The 21,357-nt window shown below is 38.8% G+C and overlaps 1 protein-coding gene across 2 annotated transcripts in view; it reads right to left on the reverse strand.

Annotated features, from left to right (window-relative positions):
• The window catches only part of NOX4 (NADPH oxidase 4), a 171,809-nt gene that overhangs the window by 45,943 nt on the left and 104,509 nt on the right, over positions 1–21,357 (reverse strand). For both annotated transcript variants that reach the window (XM_043876528.1, XM_043876535.1), the window contains one exon: positions 3,287–3,368. In XM_043876528.1, the coding sequence (XP_043732463.1) occupies positions 3,287–3,368 (82 nt within the window). The remainder of the gene's footprint in view (positions 1–3,286; positions 3,369–21,357) is intronic.

Below are 21,357 nucleotides of genomic sequence, written 5' to 3' on the forward strand. Positions count from 1 at the left end.
AACTGAACTGAAGCAGTACATCGCGTCAACATCTACCAGTAATTCAGAAATCCTGAACAAATTGTACTTCTCTAAATATTAACAAGGTTGTGTTGTTGAAAGCATCTTGACATCAAAGCTATCCTGCAAGACAAATGAATAATCTATTTTCTACAGTATTTGAAAGCATGTAAATCTAGGTAATTTTATATGCAATTTTAAACAACTGCAGCTAAAATGCAGTATTTACTATGTATCAAGCTCAGTTCAAAATATTTTTCCACTACTTCATTTGATCTTTGTACCACGCTTGAATGGTAAGTATGTTTATCTTCCTCCTTTCCCACAGGTGGAACTGAGGCATAGAGGATCAGGTCACCCAGGCCACCAAGTCAGCAGGTCAAGCAATATGTTTGAGTTTGCACACTTAAATGCCGTAATATGGTGTGTGTGGCATCCATGGATGATTTTTATTCTTTTAATCTACAGATATCAAAAAGAATCTCTACTCCAAGGGTTAGACACTGAGAAAGCACTGTCACATGATGTCTGCTAAACAGTAGAATGGATGACATCACTGTCAGAAAAGTAATCTAAGAATAAGCAGAATACATGTAAAATGATGTAGCTGAGGACACCTAGGGAAACAGCTGCAGACAGACTACCAGCTGAGAAATCGCTGTGAGCCCCTCTTTATACAATGGCATCAGGCAGACAGTAAGCCTAAGAGGCAGCAAAACAAGCATCATTGGTCTTCGCAAATAGTAGCTGTGGGCGAAAATATGTATGGATGTGCATGGACCACTTCGGGCACCTCCATGCTCCCTGCCAACATGCACGTGAAGAGCCCTGTGCCCATACGAGGCGGGCACCTCCATGCCCCTGCCAACATGCGTGTGAAGAGCAGTGTGCCCATGCGAGGCGGGTACCTCCATGCCCCTGCCAACATGCACGTGAAGAGCCCTGTGCCCATGCGAGGTGGGGCACCTCCATGCCCCTGCCAACATGCATGTGAAGAGCAGAGTGCCCATGCGAGGCGGGCACCTCCATGCCCCTGCCAACATGCACGTGAAGAACCCTGTGCCCATGTGAGGCGGGCACCTCCATGCCCCTGCCAACATGCACGTGAAGAGCAGAGTGCCCATGTGAGGCGGGCACCTCCATGCCCCTGCCAACATGCATGTGAAGAGCCCTGTGCCCATGCGAGGCAGGTACCTCCATGCCCCTGCCGACATGCACGTGAAGAGCAGTGTGCCCATGCGAGGCAGGTACCTCCATGCCCCTGCCAACATGCACGTGAAGAGCAGTGTGCCCATGCGAGGCGGGTACCTCCATGCCCCTGCCAACATGCACGTGAAGAGCAGAGTGCCCATGCGAGGCGGGTACCTCCATGACCCTGCCAACATGCACGTGAAGAGCAGAGTGCCCATGCGAGGCGGGTACCTCCATGCCCCTGCCAACATGCACGTGAAGAGCCCTGTGCCCATGCGAGGCGGGTACCTCCATGCCCCTGCCAACATGCACGTGAAGAGCCCTGTGCCCATGCGAGGTGGGTACCTCCATGCCCCTGCCAACATGCACATGAAGAGCCCTGTGCCCATGCAAGACGGGTACCTCCATGCCCCTGCCAACATGCATGTGAAGAGCAGTGTGCCCATGCGAGGCGGGTACCTCCATGCCCCTGCCAACAGGCACATGAAGAGCAGTGTGCCCATGCGAGGTGGGTACCTCCATGCCCCTGCCAACATGCATGTGAAGAGCAGAGTGCCCATGCGAGGCGGGTACCTCCATGCCCCTGCCAACATGCACGTGAAGAGCCCTGTGCCCATGCGAGGCGGGGCACCTCCATGCCCCTGCCAACAGGCACATGAAGAGCAGTGTGCCCATGCGAGGCGGGGCACCTCCATGCCCCTGCCAACAGGCACATGAAGAGCCCTACGCCCATGCGAGGCGGGGCACCTCCATGCCCCTGCCAACATGCACGTGAAGAGCCCTGTGTCCATGCGAGGCGGGGTACCTCCATGCCCCTGCCAACATGCACGTGAAGAGCAGTGTGCCCATTCGAGGCTGGCACATGTATGTCCAGGCACATGTATGTCCCCATGTGTACTGGGAGGAGATTGGAAGATTATTCCCAGAGATTAAACCTGAATTAATATCTGAAACAATGAAACAATAATTCAGATTCTATATTTATTTTGTGATCAGAATTAAGTAAATATTATCATATCTAAGTAAACAGGGAAAAATTATCCTAAAGGTGAAGTTCAGCAAATTCTTGAATAAACTGCCAAGCTGATCAAAGAATGAATCACTTAGCATCATCATGAGGTTTGATTATGTGCAAACCAAGCTCTAATTCTTTAACTTGGTGACCTTTTTTTTTTTAGTTCAGATAATAGTTTGTTGATTCTTAGCCTGTTGCATACTAGCTAGTAAAGAGAGTCAGATTATTAAAAAATTAGAGGGTACTGCAAGCTTCCGCAGGAAGGATCAAGATGCCAGCACACATCAGCTTTTAGGGAGGAAACAAAACAAAAACCTGGTACTTTATTCTCTGGGAAGATGAGGCACATTAAGAAAAAGTCTGACCCATTTAAGAAAGAATTACCAAGATGTCGCTCAGTCGTGTCCAACTCTTTGTGACCTCATGGACTGTAGCCTACCAGGCTCCTCCATCCATGGAATTTCCCAGGCCAGAATACTGGAGTGGGTTGCCATTTCCTTCTCCAGGGGATCTTCCCGACCCAGGGATCAAACCTGGGTCTCCCGCATCACAGGCAGACGCTTTACTGTCTGAGCCACCAGGGAAGCCCCAAAGAATATGTAGAAATTTTAAAAATAATATCTAGCATGTTTCATTTTAAAAACCATTTATTAAATATAAATAAATTGTTACATTAATGGATAGAAAACAGGAAACTGATGAGGGACTATCCACAAAGTATCTAACTCTGTTGATGCAAAAACCAGATGAGGGATCATTCCAAACTATCTGACTCTGTTGGTACAGCATCAAGCAAAAAGAAACATAAGCAGACACTGATGCAGATCCCTTGTGGCATGCACTTGGCAACAGCTCCCAACCACAGCTGGGATACATGGGCAGCAAGCTTTTATCTCTGACCCACCTGTAAGGACCCTGAGACATTACAGTGCTGGAGAATGCCCTAGTTAGTTAGGTTAGGTTATTCATGCTTTTTCAGAAATCCTAAAAAAGGAAACATTTTGTTTTTGCCCTCCCAAAGCTTGCCCATCATTATATCCATTCCCTTCACAATATCTAGGGGGCTCTTATTGTACTTACTTGGGATAATTTCTAGATTGAATGAAGGGCAGAATCTCGGAGTCTTGACTAGATGGTGGAAGTAGTAAGTCTCGAAATCGTTCTGTCAAAAGAAAAATAAATATCAAGTTATAAAAAAAAGTCATAAAATAATCTCAAAATAAAATTATTTCCTATTCTTTAAGTTTGCCATTCTGACTTCATTTCTTGTATTAGAAATTTACTCACCATTTTATGTACTACTAAAATAGGTCTTTATTTCACTTTAATGATTGCATATTTCTCTGAATAAGATATCATAACAACTGTGCATATAAGTATAGCAAGTATTCATTAATATAAACTAGTACTAAAATTTTATAATTGAAAGGTTAAATAACCTTTATAAAATAAAGATTATTTATTATATATGACTAATAAATATACAAAGAGATGTAAAAATTCATTAGTAACCTGGGAAATGAGAATTAAAACCATACACCATAAGAGAGCATTCACATTGTGCGGCATTCGATTGATAGAAATTTATCTCACAGGACAAAATGTTAGGACTGTATCAACATAAGCTCTTACATATTTCTGGAGGATATGCAAGTTGATGCAATAGTTTTGGAAAACAAATTGGTATTATCTTTTAAGCTTAAATTTTGCATAACCTATTCAGTTCAGTTCAGTTCGGTCGCTCAGTCATCTCCGACTCTTTGCGACCCCATGAATCGTAGCACGTCAGGCCTCCCTGTCCATCACCAACTCCCGGAGTTTACTCAAAACTCATGTCCATCGAGTCGGTGATGCCATCCAGCCATCTCATCCTCTGTCGTCCCCTTCTCCTCCCGCCTTCAATCTTTCCCAGCATCAGGGGCTTTTCCAATGAGTCAACTCTTTGCATGAGGTGGCCAAAGTATGGGAGTTTCAGCTTCAGCATCAGTCCTTCCAATGAACACCCAGGACTGATCTCCTGTACAATGGACTGGTTGGATCTCCTTGCAGTCCAAGGGACTCTCAAGAATCTTCTCCAACACCATAGCTCAAAAGCATCAATTTTTCGGTGCTCAGCTTTCTTCACAGTCCAACTCTCACATCCATACATGACCACTGGAAAAACCATAGCCTTGACTAGATGGACCTTTGTTGGCAAAGTAATGTCTCTGCTTTTTAATATGCTATCTAGGTTAGTCATAACTTTCCTTCCAAGGAGTAAGCGTCTTTTAATTTCATGGCTGCAATCACCATGTGCATTGATTTTGGAGCCCCAAAAAACAAAGTCAGCCACTGTTTCCCCATCTATTTGCCATGAAGTGATGGGATCAGATGCCATGATCTTAGTTTTCTGAATGTTGAGCTTTAAGCCAACTTATTAACCTGGTAAATATTCTGCAGAAACTTTCAAATATGTCTCAGCAAGAAAAATAACATTCATGGCAGCTCTGTTCAGGACACCATAAATGGAAACAACTCAACTGTTTATGAACAGAAGAAAGGATAATTTGTAGCATTTTCACACAATGGAATATTCTTTGAAATAAGACAATGAATTCAGTTACAAATAAAAACACAGTAAATCATATTAGTAGGATCTTGAGTGAAAAATAGTATCAGCAGATTACACACAGAAGAATATTATTTTTTGAGTTAAAAGTAACTATGCAATGTGTTGTTTGGATATGTTACCCAACAAAGCAAACCTGGCAAATCTGGGAAAAAAGGTATAATATACCCAATTTGGGATAATGATTACATTTTAGAAGGAGTAAGGGGAGAAATAGGAGAAAGCAAAAAGAAAAGTGTATGCAATTGTTAATAATGCCATATGTATTTGTTATAGCATCATAAATCAGTGGATGAGTGCATGAGAGCCAGGAATTATCCAGTGACAACATTGGGTCATGAACCAAGAATGTGATTAATATATTTCTGTGCTCATGAATTCATAATAAAGGAAAGAGGGAGAAAGGGAGGAAAAGAAAGAGGAAGAGAAAGAGACAGGTAGAGAGAAAGGAAACAGAAAAGAAGAGAAGGAAATAAAAGAGGGCAAAGAAAAGAAGATTCCTCAGTTCCATCTTGAGAAACATTTATAACAAAAAGCTATCTGTATTGACAGAGTAACCTATCACTCTAATACTGATCCCACATTTCTAGGATTAAATGGTCATTATCTCTAGAGTCATCCATAGGGAAGACTTTCTTGATCCCTCCTCTTTCTCTCTTTCTGCCAAATCTGGAACAGATGGCCCTACTGGGTACTCATAGGACACTCTGTGCTTACATGCTCATGGAATCTATCACATTACATTTTTATTAGTATATATATTTGTCTATCCACCCTTGAAATTAAAAGATGCTTACTCTGGAAGAAAAGCTATGACCAACCTAGAGAGCATATTAAAAAGCAGAGACATTACTTTGCCGACAAAGGTCCATCTAGTCAAAGCTATGGTTTTTCCAGTAGTCATGTATGGATGTGAGAGTTGGATTATAAAGAAAGTTGAGCGCCTAAGAATTGATGCTTTTGAACGGTAGTGCTGGAGAAGACTCTTGAGGGTCCCTTGGACTGCAAGGAAATCAAACCAGTCAATCATAAAGGAAGTCAGTTCTGAACATTTTGGAAGGACTGATGCTGAAGCTGAAACTGCAATGCTTTGGCCACCTGATGCGAAGAATTGACTCATCTGAAAAGACCCTGAGGCTGAGAAAGATTGAAGGCAGGAGGAGAAGGGGACGACAGAGGATGAAATGGTTGGATGGCATCACCAGCTCAATGGACATGAGTTTGAGCAAGCTCTGGGAGTTAGTGATGGACAGGGAGGCTTGACATGCTGCAGCCCAGGGGGTTGCAAAGAGTCAGACACGACTGAGCGACTGAACTGACTGACTGATCACCCCCCTCCTAGTAGATGGGTATTGTACCACCAGGATACAGAACATTACTTGATATATATTAAGTTGCTGGATATATATTAGTTGGAAGGCTATTTTCAACTTCCATTCTTACTGGATACATAAAATTATTTGTTCATGTTTATCTTAATGTTTTTTCGAACAGCTGCCTTGGTCATCATTCATCAATCATAAAAAGCCAGAGACCTCTTCTCTAGCCTTGACAGAGTCACGCCATCAGGCCGAGACAGAGTACAAAGCTGAAACTCCACACTGCAGTAAATCCATCACTAACTGAAGGTGAGCAATTTCAACAAAGTGCTTAAAATCGACAATTGATGACAGTCAGTGTTTCCAGGCTACTAAATAACTCGATGGTAAACATTTGTGAGCAATGAATAAACATTTGTAAACTTATGTGAGCAGTGGTTACCAAGTATGGCTAAGAAGCAGGATATGGATTATATCTTCATATTTATTAAAATATATGGAATCAGATGTGACTTCTACTCTGCATTTTGTTTCCACTGCTCTGACAGTTCTTATAATACACTTGGGGAGGAGCTAAGAAAATTCAAACAGAGGCGGCTGTAACCCTATAGGCCACAGATCCAAGAAAGTATACTTTATTTTTCTCCTTCAGGTACACTTACTCTTTGAGTGTATATTTTTTAAATTAAAGTCTATCATTAACTGATATGCTACCATCTTTATCAACAAAATCAGTGCTTATTTCAGTGAAATGACTACTAAATTTTTCTGATGACATGACCTTTGCTTTTCAGTCTACTACTCAATTTATGTGGCATCCCATTTAATGAATGATTTGCAGTGTTTTTTGCCCTCCAATTATGCCTTTCCTAAAATAGGTCTTGAAAAATAAAACCAAACCCCAACAGCAGACATGAACTTTACACATCAAGTGAAGAATTGTTCAAACAACAATATTAAGTATGATTTATTCCTGGGTGCTAAAAACTAATATAAGTTAAAGTTTGCTGAGTGATTCCCCAGCTGAGTTACATGCAAAGAAAAAAAAAATAATTAATCCAAAGAAGTATAATATAACACAGCTATAGATTATCCTTGTTTACGTAAGCACAAAGCCCATTTGATTATAAATCTGGAAGAACATGTCTGGAGATGACATTATATTAATAGAATGAAAAAAACAGAAAATCACCACCCTAGATACACAGCAAAAGTAGCATATAAGAGATCATTTATAAAGCTACCCAAATTATGAAGTCTATAGTTAATATTCCTATATCTGAAGCACCCTTTAATCTGAGTATCATAAATGTAAGGGATACCAAGTGAACATGCAGATCCTTGAGTAACTAGGTAAAAAAAATTCACATACACACAAATAGAAAATATACAGAGTACCTGAAAATTATCCTTTTAAAATTTCTATTTTTATCACTATATGTATAAATTCTAAATGTGAATAATTAACTTTTCCCCATAAAAGTATGATGACAATTTTCCTTTATGAGAATAAAAATAAATGATAGTTGTCCTCAGCAAAGTTCAAGTATATGAAAAATTGTTTCTAATGCTTACACTGATGCTTCTTTAGTCTCCTAGATTTCAACTATTTAATTAGTATTCCATCAGTTATCTAATGCTAAGGAAAAGACAAAAGTAAACTCATGTTGCTTTGCTTAAATAGCAAAAATTTTAAAATAATACTTCTTCCCTTGGAGCAAAATATCATACCAGCTGAACTGCTTTCTCAGTAGGCCCAAAGTCTATTTCTTAAGAAAATGGCAATTATCCAAAAACTAGCGCTCAGTTCCTTCACAGGGCTTCTTAGAACAATTTCATTAAAGCCACTGAAAAGAACTAGAGGATTTTCTGCAAAGTGATATTTTGATGAGCTGATTAATGATCTGATAATGTCTGACCATGATTTTCTACCAGTGGGGGACATATCTTAATTAACACAAGCTTTCCTAGCCTTTCACCCACTCTTTCTTTCTCTCATTCAATCAACAAAGGAATTCTGAGGAGATTAGGCTTGGATGACATGCTGCACACAGCTAAGGTAATTTGGATTCACTGGACAATCAATCGTGAGACAGTGTACATATTTACTCGTAAACAAAGACGAGAAAAAATAATCTTTCCAATTCTAATTTAAATTTTTTTGTACACTTACAGTGACTCAAATTCTTTATTTTCCTTCTGGTGGAAAATAAGCAATCTGCAATCCTCCCCAACGTGCAAAAAGGAACAAACGTTCCTTTTTGACAGCAAACTTTGACAAAAGTTTGCATGACAACAAAACAATATGAAAATATATCCTGGAATGAGAAAAAAAAAAAAAAAAGTCTTCTCCCTACCACTGCAAAAAACAAAAAAAAAAGGAAAAAAAAAAACAAAGGAAAAAACAGAGTCAGCTGGTAGCCTCCAGCTATCAGTTACATCCGAGTCAGCTTCAGGTGCCAAGGAAATGCTTTTTACAAAGCAGCTCAGAGCCGGGACTGAAGAAGGCAGGGTTGGCCGCGCCATACACAGCAACGCTGATGGGTTAACATTCGTGGCAGAGCTTCCCCCGACTCTGGCTGAGGCTTTGTAGAGACGACATGCTGATTCAGCTGCGTGCTCCACCCAATCCCACTGCCTTCTTCCTTTCACAGGTGTTGATCCCTACTAAGCATTTTGCTTCACAAATTACTTCTCCGAGTCCGTTTCTGGTGAAGCCAACCTCTCCAGGTGGGCTTGACAGTCTTCCGCTTTGGACACAGTGTTAGTTGCTCAGTTGTGGCTGACTCTATCCCGCCAGGCTCCTCTGTCCATGGAATTCTCCAAGCAAGAGTACTGGAGTGGGTTGCCATTCCCTTCTCCGGGCTGTCTCCCTGACCCAGGGAGGGAACCAGCATCTCCTGCATTTCCTGCATTGCAGGTGGATTGCTTACTGCTGAGCCACCGAGGAAGTCCCTCGTACTTAGAGCCTCTGCCATGCTCTTGGCTACTACAGGGTGAGACGGATGTATGTACAGTTAAGTCAAAGTAAGTCATTTCTTTTCCAGAGGTGATGTAACTAATGTAACCTTCACTGCAATACAGGTGCTCACTGTTAAGAAGACATGCTGTCAGATAAGCCCTCAAACACACATATCCTGTGACAAGTAATACCATCTAATCTGCTGGTGGGAGAAATGAACAAGTGGCCTTTCAGGTCACATGGTGTACTAGCCAGTTGCACCATGCCCCACGCTGTAGTCCCTAAGATGCACATAACCATCGAGCGTTCATGTGCCAGTGGGCAATGCATAAAATTATAATTAGATTGATATGAAAAATGTATAGGAAATAGAGATTAAACACTCTAATACAGCCTGAAAACTTTTTTAAAAGATTTTTTTCATGTGGACCAGTTTTTAAGGCTTTATTGAAATTGTTACAATATTGCTTCTGTTTTATATTCGTCTTTTGGCCGTGAGGCATGTGCTAGGTCAGGTCAGCTCCCTGACCGGGGATTGAACCCACAACCCCTGCAGTGGAAGATGAAGTCTTAGCCACTGGATCACCAGGGAAGTCCCTGAACACGCATAGAGTGGTTTTGTCCTTTATCATGAAACGTAGCAACTCATTTCAACAGTAATAAGCTAAGAAAATATAATGATTAATTTAAAAGTAAATATTAAATTTGTCTTTTTCAAGAAAGTTGGTGATGAACATGTAACCAGAACAAAACGTTTATATTTTACCATCCATCCTGAAAACCACAATGATTTCACTGAACACATGAAAACACTCAAGTTTCTGGATGAATCAACATCTCATTCCAAAGTTATTTATTATTTTATGTCCAATGATAATAATTTAACACAGAAATATGTAGAAAGTACAGTAGGTGATCAATGTTAGGAAAAAAAAAGGACTTTACAATAACTGGGATCCAGGTGGTCTGCTCTTTGTGCATTGTGTCAAGCTATTCATCAACAGATAATGAGGCTGTTCTAATTTTATAGAATTGCTCAAAAACTCATCATGAGTACATGAGGTGAGTAGGACTGAGAAGGTGCATTCTGAGTGTCCCCAAACAGCGTAAGCTCTTTTACATTCCTTCCACTGTCTATCTCAACATTCTCTGCCTGAAGGCAAAGTTTATCTCCCAAGAGTCTCTAGCTTGCATTCTCCTGTTAGGAAGACTAGGTACTGGTTTCCTTTCCCCCATCCTCTCCTATCTTTCCTTTCTACACTCAACTTCCTGTTGTGTCTTCTTCCTCTTGCTTGTGTTTTAAAAATGAAACTCAATCCCTCCCCATGAAAATTCTTCTCTCTCACTTGTCTAGTCACTCACCCCCTTTCTCACTCACCCCCTTTACTACATCACAAAAATCCAGTAATAGTTCCCAAAGACATCCTTCTCTTGAGTAAGCTGGTCAAGTCCTTGTTCTGGTTAATGAGGTATGGACTTGGGGTGAGGTCTTCAAACACACACACTTTAACAATTTTTATGCAAATAGAAAAAGAATGCGGTCTACCTGTTAAAGAAGAAACAATGGCATGAATGAAGAGGTAAATTTAAGACTAACAATAAGACAGGAGAAATGTTCGTTTTTTTACCTAAAAGTACAAAACACCAAGAGCAAATTAAGAAAAAATAACACAAAAGAGGGGGAAAATATTGTTAAAATATGGACAAGAAGATTCTGACAGTGGCTAAGTATAGTTATTTAATTCATGCATTCTGAAATTAGCGTGGATTCAAAGACCCACTGGCCTATGATGACAGAGACTAAAGCCAAAACCCTATTAACTTCCTATAAGACCTTACTGGTTTACTGCAGTAAGTTTTTTGCTTCCTCAGAAAATGGGGTCACCTTAGAGTTAACGTTTAGTTCCCCCAAAGTTGAATATTTCTCTTTCACCCACGCACATTCACCCTGTCAAATGGTTATGGAGTAAGAGGATCATTTTACAGTTTAATTTTTGACATGTAGAAGGCTGTCCTTTTCCTCAAAGGAACTTGACCATCACTTTATCAAGAGGTTCAGAATCTATGAAGCGACTGAGATCTAGGAAATGGATGAAGGGTTGCGACTCCCTCTGCAGATGACTCGGGTTATACCTTTGTTTGCAAATCCTTGAGTTTTCATTCGTACAAACCAAGTACAACTTTCTAGGCTGCCCATCTATTTGAGTCCTAAGAGAACCATGGTCAGTTAGTCAGCTCCATAGGTCTCACCAGGTGAGTCCATTCTGACCATGGTTCCAGACAAGCTGCCCATAATGGTAACCACACCCATCCTGACTCTATCAGTTAAGGGCTATCTCCTAACTCCTGCCTCTCTGGGACCTCACCATCTCCGTCAAGTTCAAGAGCACACTTTAATGACAGCCTCTCCTGCTTGCCATTCTTGGCCTGCAAACTGTCACCACAGACACTATCAAGGGTCATAGAATGCCTATCATCAATGTATTTCTCAAAGCTGTAGTAAAATAATCCTTCATGGGAATGTCATTAAGGAGTTGATAGTCATCATATAATATGTTCCCTCCAGTTTTCCAGTCTCTCCAAGGTGTTGGATAACTTCATCTATAATATACTTAGGAAGTCTAGAAGTATATATACCGAAGAATCAAGGATAAATATTGCTAACGATTTGAGATGGAAGTCGAAAAAGGCATTAACTTTTAATTTATCTATATCTGGTTTGTATTTTAAAGAGAATTTATATCAGAATAATAATTTTTTTAAAAGATAGATGTGTATACTATCACATACACATACCTTCAAGGGTATTTGTCATTCACACTCCCTCCGTTACAACTTTTGTAACACTCTCCACCCCACTACCCGCTGAGGAAGACGTAACACTGATGCAGAAGCAGCACAGATGCATGCACACACACACACACACATGCTTCTTAAAAGAGAAGATACAAGTTAATTTTCCCATAATATTTAAGATGGACTATATAAATACACAAGCAAAATTTGCACATCTAACATTATTTTTAGAGCAAACATTTATGATCACGTAGTAAAAATCAGGCACCAAGTTAGATCCTCAATATACTAAAGGTCTAGTAAGGAAGATATATGCCTTATCAAAAGAGATGTACACTGCAAAGAAGTGAGCGACAAATGTGAACTCTAATGGTCTAGAAGAACAGAACCACCAACTTTGCCCAGATACCCTGGGAATAAAAAGCAAAAGAGGCAGGGAGGTTTTATAAAAAAGTGAAATAGGCCAGCAAGAAGTCCTTCTTATTTATATTAGATGAAGTGAATAATTTTGCTAGCATTTTTTTCTGTCTTACATATAATCAGTTACAGCATCCTTTATTCATTTATTCACTCACTCAACAAACTTCCATTAAGTACCTATTATTTGTCACACACACAGGAAAAAAAAAAACAAATTCTACTTCTCAAGGGCAGCCTTGTTTTTTCACAAGGAAATGCCAGGACAACAAAAGAACTGCAAGGCAATTATAGCCACAATGGGGCTCAGGGCAGGCCAACCCAAAATGTGCCACTTAGGCATGTGGATTATTTCAAACCAGAACAATCAAGGATGAACAGACTCAGGAAGAGCTTTTTACCTCCCCCCTAACTACGTAAAAGAATTTAGATACGGGGCCTTACCAGGAAGAGAGGTATTACCAGAGATACACTCTTACATGTGACAATCATCTGCATGGCATGGAAATCATTTATTTACCAAACGTTTGTTCTTCCCATCTTCCTATAAATTTTCTCCCTCCCCTTTAAAGACGCTACACTTCCTTTAGTTCAGCATGGAATATAAGCCTCAATTCCTGACTGCCAGGAACTGAGCTTCATTCTTTCTTTCATACATATGAAATAAAAAAAATTCTTTTCTCATTAATCTGGCTTAGGTTAATTTAAATATTCGGCCAGCCAAAGAATCTCTAAGGGAGTAAGAAAAAGTTTTCCTCTCCCTATCTACTTGAAAAAGAATTTAGAATATAATTACAAAATTCCTTAGAGAGGGTAAGAAAAAAGCTGTTCTCCTAGGGATTCAAAGAAATTAATGGTTTGTTAAAATCTGGTGTTTTATTTTCTTAGGAAAACAAATATGCACACTAATCTTAGAAGAAACAAATTACTTCAAAAATGAGAATTAAAGGGCAAATTCAGAAGTACATCCAAACTAACTAGAAAGATACAGAGTATACATTTTCCTTTTTTGAAAAGTTTAAATCAAGTGAATGTTCTTTATTACCATAGTAACTCAGAATTGAATAACAATAGTTGCTATTTAAAATATTGCTCTCAAAGCAACATCAAAGGCATCAAATTAATACTATTTTAGATAAATCAGAAAATCTACTTGCAGAGCAAGAATATTTTTCAATTAAAGATATAGACGAATCTTCTATTGATAAAAGACTCAAATTGAAATGGACTGCAATTCTAGAAGTAAAAAATAATTAGCTGCATGCTCTGGTTATATAAAACTACCTTCTTCACAAATATTAAGGCCAATGTCAAAGGAACACACAAAAAAACAGAATCTATACTTGTGTTACTCAAGGAGGGAAAAAAGCAAGTCTGCACTTGTAACCTCAGAAGATAAGAACATAGGGCACAGTACATACAACCAGAGCTAATAAACAAATAAATACCCTAATAGGAGCTATAAAGAAAACAAACACGAAACTCCCATACTTGGCATTTATTCTCCACAATATTCCCTGGGAGATTTTTCTCAACTATATCTCAGTGACTCTGTTATCATTTTTACTCAATGTAGAATTTTATCTGCATTTTAGGATATATTTCTCTGCAAAGAATTATACAGCTTTACATCAGCAATGAGCTTGGAAATGAGAAAATTATATCAATGCAACACGTTCAAGGTGAGCAACCTAAAAACCAGACTGGTGACTAGCTGGTCCAGGGCCAAATGACTAGCAAAAGGCAAAGAGATTTATTTTATTATTATTTTTTTAAACTTTTTATTTTGTATTGGAGTATAGCCTACTAACAAACAATGTTGTGATAGCTTCAGGTGAACAATGAAGGGACTCAGCCATACATACACGTGTATCCATTCTCCCCTAAACTCCAGGCTGCCACATAAAATTGAGCAGAGTTACATATGCTATACAGTAGGTCCTTGTTGGTTATCCCTTTTAAAGCAGTGTGTTCGTGTCCATCTCTTCCCTCCATCCAAAAGAAGCAACTCTTTAGCAAATTGACAAGTGAGGAGTATCCTCCAAGGAGAAAATGAAGAGGGTCATGTAACATATGCAAAGAGCAGAGTATATTCTAGCAATTTCCAGCCAGCAAGAATTTCAATGTTCATTTAAAGCAAATAATTAATTCTTAAGTTAAAAAAATTTTCTTTTACTTAATGTTTTCTTATTTCTCTATTTCTGGCTTTTAAGAACCTAATTATTTATGTGTTTATTCCATTTTAGGAAGTTCTTAAATTGTTTGATCCTAAAAGAATAAATGAAATGAACTTGGCTTAATAAGGTGTTCTTGTAACTACTTGTGTCTCAGTGACATTCTTTTTCTCTTGCTTTGAATTTATTAGCTTAGAAATTATGGCTGTAGATTCATAAGGAGATTGAAAGATAGAATAGACAAAGAGTATGTAGGTCAAATTATCTGAATTTTTCATGTTGTTAGTAATGCTTCAAAATGTGATCAAGAGCACTGTGCACATCAGTTGGTCTTAGCATTGGAAAAGCCTTCAGCTGTATACCCTGAGACTTCAGATAAAGTGGGTTAATAGTGGAAAGGAACCAGAGAGTTAGACTAAATAGATATGTTGTAAGAGAGCCATAATAATCTTATTTAAATATTTTCCACATTAAGATAAGGCATATAGTACTGCTGTGTTACTAAGGCAAAGAGATTTAAAAAACAGAAACAAACAACAAAAAAAAACAGAAACAGAAGCAAACCTTAAAAACTGACAGTCAAGTGTTCTTTCTACCATATGCCTCTGCCTCATTCTCCACAGAGAAAATACTGCATTCCCTTTCTGCCCCCACCTCCCCCATTTTCTTCTTGCCTGAGGATTACATAAGAGAAAAACGCAGCAGGGTCATATATACAATCTGTGTGTCTACACATCTGGTACTTTCAGCACTGTAGTCTGAAGGTAGGCAATGCAAAAACAAAGAAAAACTATTTAATGGACACCTTTATTTTCAGAGCAAGCCCAGTAATAAAAGTCTATTCCTTTTTAACGTTCATTATTCTAGCTCCCATTTGTTAAACATACTATTTAAAAAAAAAATCAAAAGCAGCCTTTGAAAGAACTGCAAACAGACTTGCTGGCCTCTAAACACATCAATGAAGCCACGTCTATTACTGGCCTTCTTACAGAATGTGTATTCTCTTCTATTGCCACTGAGGCTAAACTACAAAAATTGACAGGGTGGGGAAAAAAAAGAATGGAGGTTCAAGGAAAGTGAAAGCAAGTAACAGAGGCATTTTTAGATGCACACATTATTGCTACTAAGCTTTCCACAATCTTCCTCTCAAGAAAAATGTTTTCTTTTCATTTGTCACAGCAAATGCACTTTTTTGACAATGTTGGCATTCAACAAAAGAAACACCTCAAAGTGATCAAGGCTCAGCTTGATACTAATTCAGTCCTTGCTTTCTGGGTGCATATTCAAAAAAGAATAGGCAATTTTACCCAAGATCCAAAGAAACTGGAGGGTTCTTTTTTATGAAGTCCTACCCTAAAACCTGGGGCACACAAAATTAATGGTGTGAAATGTATGGGCCTTTGAAACCTATCAAAACCAACTGTTCTTAAACACAGGATCTCCCGGTCAAAGACCAAGCCTATGAAATGATAGATTAGGGAAGAGCAACAAGCAAATATATAAATTCACTTCCTTCATTAGGCTCTTTCCTTGGACAAATTTGGGATTCCCCCATCTCCCTGTTTTTTGTTTTTTTTGTTTTTCTCCTGCATTCCCGATCCCAGCACTTCTCCTTCCTTTAACCAAACCTTGACCAAGATTTCAGGGCCAATTTGGATTCCTATCCCTTGAAGAGGCCTTCACAAAATATGCCTACCAGTAAAAACTTTGTTTTTATTTTTATTTTGTGCATAATAAGGTTAGGTACTGAAGCAGGCAGGCTAGAGTACATGGGGTCGCAAAGAGTCGGACATGACTGAGCGATTGGGCACACGTGCACTTAACATATCTGGAGATAATTTTTGGTCATCGGAGAAAAAGATTTAATTATTTAAGATGCTTTAATTATTTACAAACTAACACTTCGCATTGATTTATGGAGCTTCTTTTATCATGTGATATGTATTTCCACGGATTAAATTCTGTTCTAAATTATTTTCCTTTTTTAATATATTTCTTGTCTTTTTTGCTCTAGTGGCACAGTGCTTAAACTAACTGAACTATATTGGAGACAGTGTAGTAAATTATAAAAAGCACGTTCTTTAGCATAATATGAGCCTGAGTTAAAATCTCAGCTCATCCACTTAACAGCTTCAAGTTCCTAGACATATGGGGCTTCCCTGGTGGCTCAGATGGTAAAAAACCTACCTGCAAGGCAGGAGACCCGGGTTCGATCTCTTTGCCAGGAAGATCCCCTGAAGTAAGAAATGGCAACCCCCTCCAGTCTTCTTGCCAGGAGAATTATATGGACAGAGGAGAGTGGCGGGCTATAGTCCATGGGATCGTAAAGAGTCAGACACTACTGAGCGACTAACACTTTTTTCCTAGGCATATGATTTTGCTTTGTAAATTCTTGGCTTGTTTCTAAAATCAATTTCACTTTATAACATGTTTTAATAGAGCCAGTTCTATGCTGCTACTCAAATTTTTCTAGCCTTTCTTGTTACTCATTTTTTATTGTTTTTGTGGGTTTTCTTCAAATAATTAATATTATTTTTTATCTTGAGTTCTCATTTTAATTGAAATTATATTAAGGTTGTAAATTATTTGGGGAAGAATTAAGAGTTTTAAATATCTTACCTTTATATCTAGAGAAACTGCATGTCCCTTTCAACTATTTTATTCTTCTAAAAGTCTTTAATTTTCTTTATGTCACTTGATTCTCAATTCTCATTGAAGTTATATCAGTTTTTTTTCTCTTGATTTCCTTTTAATATGAAAAAACAGTGAACACAAAATGGCTGCCTTCAGAAGACTCAGGAAATTTTTTTATTGGAAGTTTACATAATAAAGACCAACTCCTCTAGCTACATAAACAATTAATACAATATGTAATAAATACAATTAAGGACTTTTTAAAGGATGACTGAAAACTGTTGCCTCTGTTTCTGCCCTGTGGAAGAAGCAAGAATAGGAGTATCTATTCATATAAAGGGATTCCTAGGCCTAAAAAAGGAAACAGATACATTATGATTTCCTTTCAGTTTGCTTCTTAACCCTGGTTGTCTTTTTTACTGTGCTCTCTGCCAACTCTGAAAGTCTATAAGGTTGAGTACTACATCTCAACCAGCAAAGACACAATATACCAAACCACCACGGAAAAGTCCACCATTCCAGCAGCAGCAAAAGCTTCTCACTGTCATTGTGCAAGTCCAATGTCAGACAAATACATCACAAATGAGGGAAAGGAGCTGGGGGGAGAAAGGATGACAGATCAGTTGACGATTCCTGAAGGACAATCTTAAAATGTATTTTCTTATTTGCTCCAGTCAGCGGCATAACTCTCTGCTAGGTAATGTCTAGGACATACACACTTTTCTGCATGGACCTTCTAGCCTTTCCCTTCCTTCTAATTATTTGGTAGCTCCATCTCAAGACATTTTACTAGTTTCTTAATAGAGTGCCAACAAAAAATAAGATCGCCTTCTCTTTTTCAGTACTCTGTGACAGATCCTATTTTAACTCTTCTTCCCTAACTCTATTACCTACTCAAACTATATTTCTTGGTGTTCCTTAGCATTCCATGTCCATAATTTGTCACCCCCAAATTGTCTCAAAATCTCATTTCATGGAAGTATTTAGTTTTTCCATTCTATTTATATTTGTTTATGAAATCCTGAACCTTCCTCCCTTTGTTAAAGTTCAAAAATCATAATAAGAGCAATAGTATTTTTACCAGACTCTATTCCCAAAGTTCCCTGACTCAATTGCCTTTGAATCACTGGAAGATAAGTATCTTCTTTTGGCATTAACGTACTTAATGTCTTAGGTGTGTTCATTTGGATGACTTAAAGAACACTGTCTGCATGATTATAATCCATTAAGTTACAATTTTGCTTTAAAAATTACAGTTTTACAAATAGGAAACAGGAACCATATTCATTTAGCGTCCTTTATAAAGTGCTTAACAATTACATCAAACAAATGAGTACTTAAAAATGTTCCTCATGATAATGAAAATGTAACAAAATTTTTGTCTTTTTGGCTTTTAAATTATTTAGTCCGTTACCACCAGACTAGCTTGGCAAAATGACATATTCTTTCTTGACCACCCAGGACATTATTGTCATATTTTTGACATTGCTTAAGAAATTATGTTACCAAGAAAATTTCTTATTATTCTTTTCTTTGGCTGCGCTGTATAGCATGCAGGATCTTAATTCCCTGAACTGGGATCCAACTGTGCCCCCTTAGTGGAGCAGAGTCTTAAACACTGGGCTCTGGGGAAGCCCATCACTATTCTTATTTTCCTTAATGCTATATAGTAAAATCAAGCAGAAAATAGTAGATAAAAGAGAAGCCAAACTTAGGAACCGAACAGTTCATAATAAAAACATAACAATCCATGCAAACAAACCACTTTGCTATAATAATTCTACTTCCAGGTCCAGAAATTGAATAATTTGCTTATTTTCAAAAATAAAAAGTAATATTTTTATTGGATTAAAGAGGGAAAAATTTTGTATTTTTCCCTATCTTTGGAGTTATAAAATAACTGAACTAGAATGGAACTTAATGAGTAGTGAATTCCAGTCATTTACTAAGCAATCTCTATATTTTCTGTGGCATTATAAGAGAGCTGTCATCTACTAAAAAATGACAGCATAGATTTCATGTTCATAAACTGAGAAACCAAGGGGAAAACAATTTATCCTCTCTCCTGAGCACAGATGGGCATTTAAATGGTAATACAAATTTCTCATTTCCCTGACAGAAAAACTTCCTTGAATTCTCAGACTATGAAATATGGGATTTAAGTGCAGCTCATATTTATTGAATGATTTACTATATTATGATGGCAAATGAGTTATGTTAAATTACATCATATTAACTAATTGTCCTCAATGATTTCTACATAGATTCACATGAGGCTAGAGTTATAATGTGTTTCATAATACAAATAATACATACCTCAAGACAGATATTTACCCAGACAGATAGATATAGAAGTAATTGCCAATGGATTTGCTACTTATCACCCACCACTAATAAAAGGCCAGACCAATATAAATTCAATCCCTCTCAGAGTTCTGGGGCAATTTAGAAATAGGAAGAATTCAGAAATAGGCCCATTTGCTATGTGCTTCTCTTTGAACACAGATTCTCTCTACTTACTGGCCTCCACTTTACTCAGTAATTCACAGCAATTTCTACCATCCCCAAACTTCTCTGCATTTTCTCCCAAAGATGATTTTTATAAGGTTAGCAATAATGCCTTCCTACAGCTACTGTTCAGTCCGACTTCTTTGGTCACAAAACAGCATTCTTATCTCCTCGTTTTGCTTGACGGGCTTCCCAGGTTCTTTACTTCCCAGCAGTAAAGAACCTGCCCACCAACACAGGAGGAAAAAGAAACATGAGTTTGATCCCTGGATCAGGAAGATGCCCTGAGGGAGGGCATGGGAACCCACTCCAGTATTCTTGCCTGGAGAATCTCACGGACAGAGGAGCCTGGTGGGCTTCAGACCACAGAGTCACAAAGAACAGGCCAAGCTGAGGTGACTTACCATGTACGCACAGCTTGCTTGACACCATGACAGATCTTGGTATCTTCGTTTCTAACCTAGTCTTTCTCCTTTCCAATCTGTATAATACCAGTAGGGTGACACATACAAGTACAAATCTGATTTCCATTCCTGTTTTAAACCCTTCGGTTTTTCCCCAACATCTTTAGAAAAAAAGGCCACACTTTTTAGTAATTTCTACAAGCTCCTCCATGACATGACCTCTGGATGCCATCCCAGTCTGCTTTCCAATGGCATGATACTGTCCTGGATTTCCATGATAATTCACCCTTCTGAGCTGTCATTCAAGCTGTTTCTCCCCCTGGAACAATCTCTCACTCTCAGACAAGTCCTGTTTTTTTTCCATTACACTCATTTTGGTGCCAAAAGCCTCCCAAATCTCCCTCCCAAGGCACCTTATTGTTGTTATTTGGTTGCTAAGTTGTGTCCAACTCTTGGAGACCCCATGAACTGCAGCACACCAAACTTCTTGTCCTTTACTATCTCCATTGCTCGCACTCACGTCCATGGAGTCAGTGATGCCATCTCATCCTTTGCCGCCTTCATCTGGGTGGCCACAGTATTACCTTTACATCTCTGACCACTGCCCCACCGCTGGTGATTTTTCAGGAAGCAGAGGATACACCTTCCTGCTTGCTTACCTGATCTCCCCTCCCTTCCTCCTCCCTCCCTTCCTCCCTCTTCCTTCCTTCCTTCCTCCTTCTCTCTCCTCCTTTCCTTCCACCCTCCCTTCCTCTCATCCCTTATCAAATATTCACATTTATTTAAAACAACCATTTTAATGGGTCCTTGAGTACAACGGTGAGCAAAAAGAGACACAGGTCCCTACTACGATAATGATTTCAGTATACTGGAGAAAACTTGTTCTACCAATGATCACACTTTGAATATACAGTTACCAGTGGAGATAAGCACTCTCAAGAAAAGAAATATAGTTGACAGCAGCATATAAGAAACAACAAACCAAGACGTCTAGAAGGCTTCGTAGAAGAAGTGGCTCCTGAGCTATGATTTAAAGATACTAGGTGCCTACGTGGGTAGGGGTGGGAGAGGGTGGTAGAGACTACTGTGGCCATATGGATCAGAATTACGTAAAGGGGGGAGGCAGCAAGGGAAGCAAGAGGGACAGAAAAGCCAAGGGTACTGTTGTGCAAAGAAGAAAAAAACTCAATCAAGATGAAAGGTAGGTCAGGGACTGTGCAAGGAGGCCTTTCCAGGCCATTGGAAGGATTTTTTTTTTTTTTGCTTTATCCTAGGAGCAAGGGAAGCTATTAATGTGTTTAAAGTAAAAGCAGGGATTTAATTGGATTC

This window comes from Cervus elaphus, chromosome 2 (assembly GCF_910594005.1).
Source record: "Cervus elaphus chromosome 2, mCerEla1.1, whole genome shotgun sequence".
Lineage (NCBI taxonomy): Eukaryota > Metazoa > Chordata > Mammalia > Artiodactyla > Cervidae > Cervus > Cervus elaphus.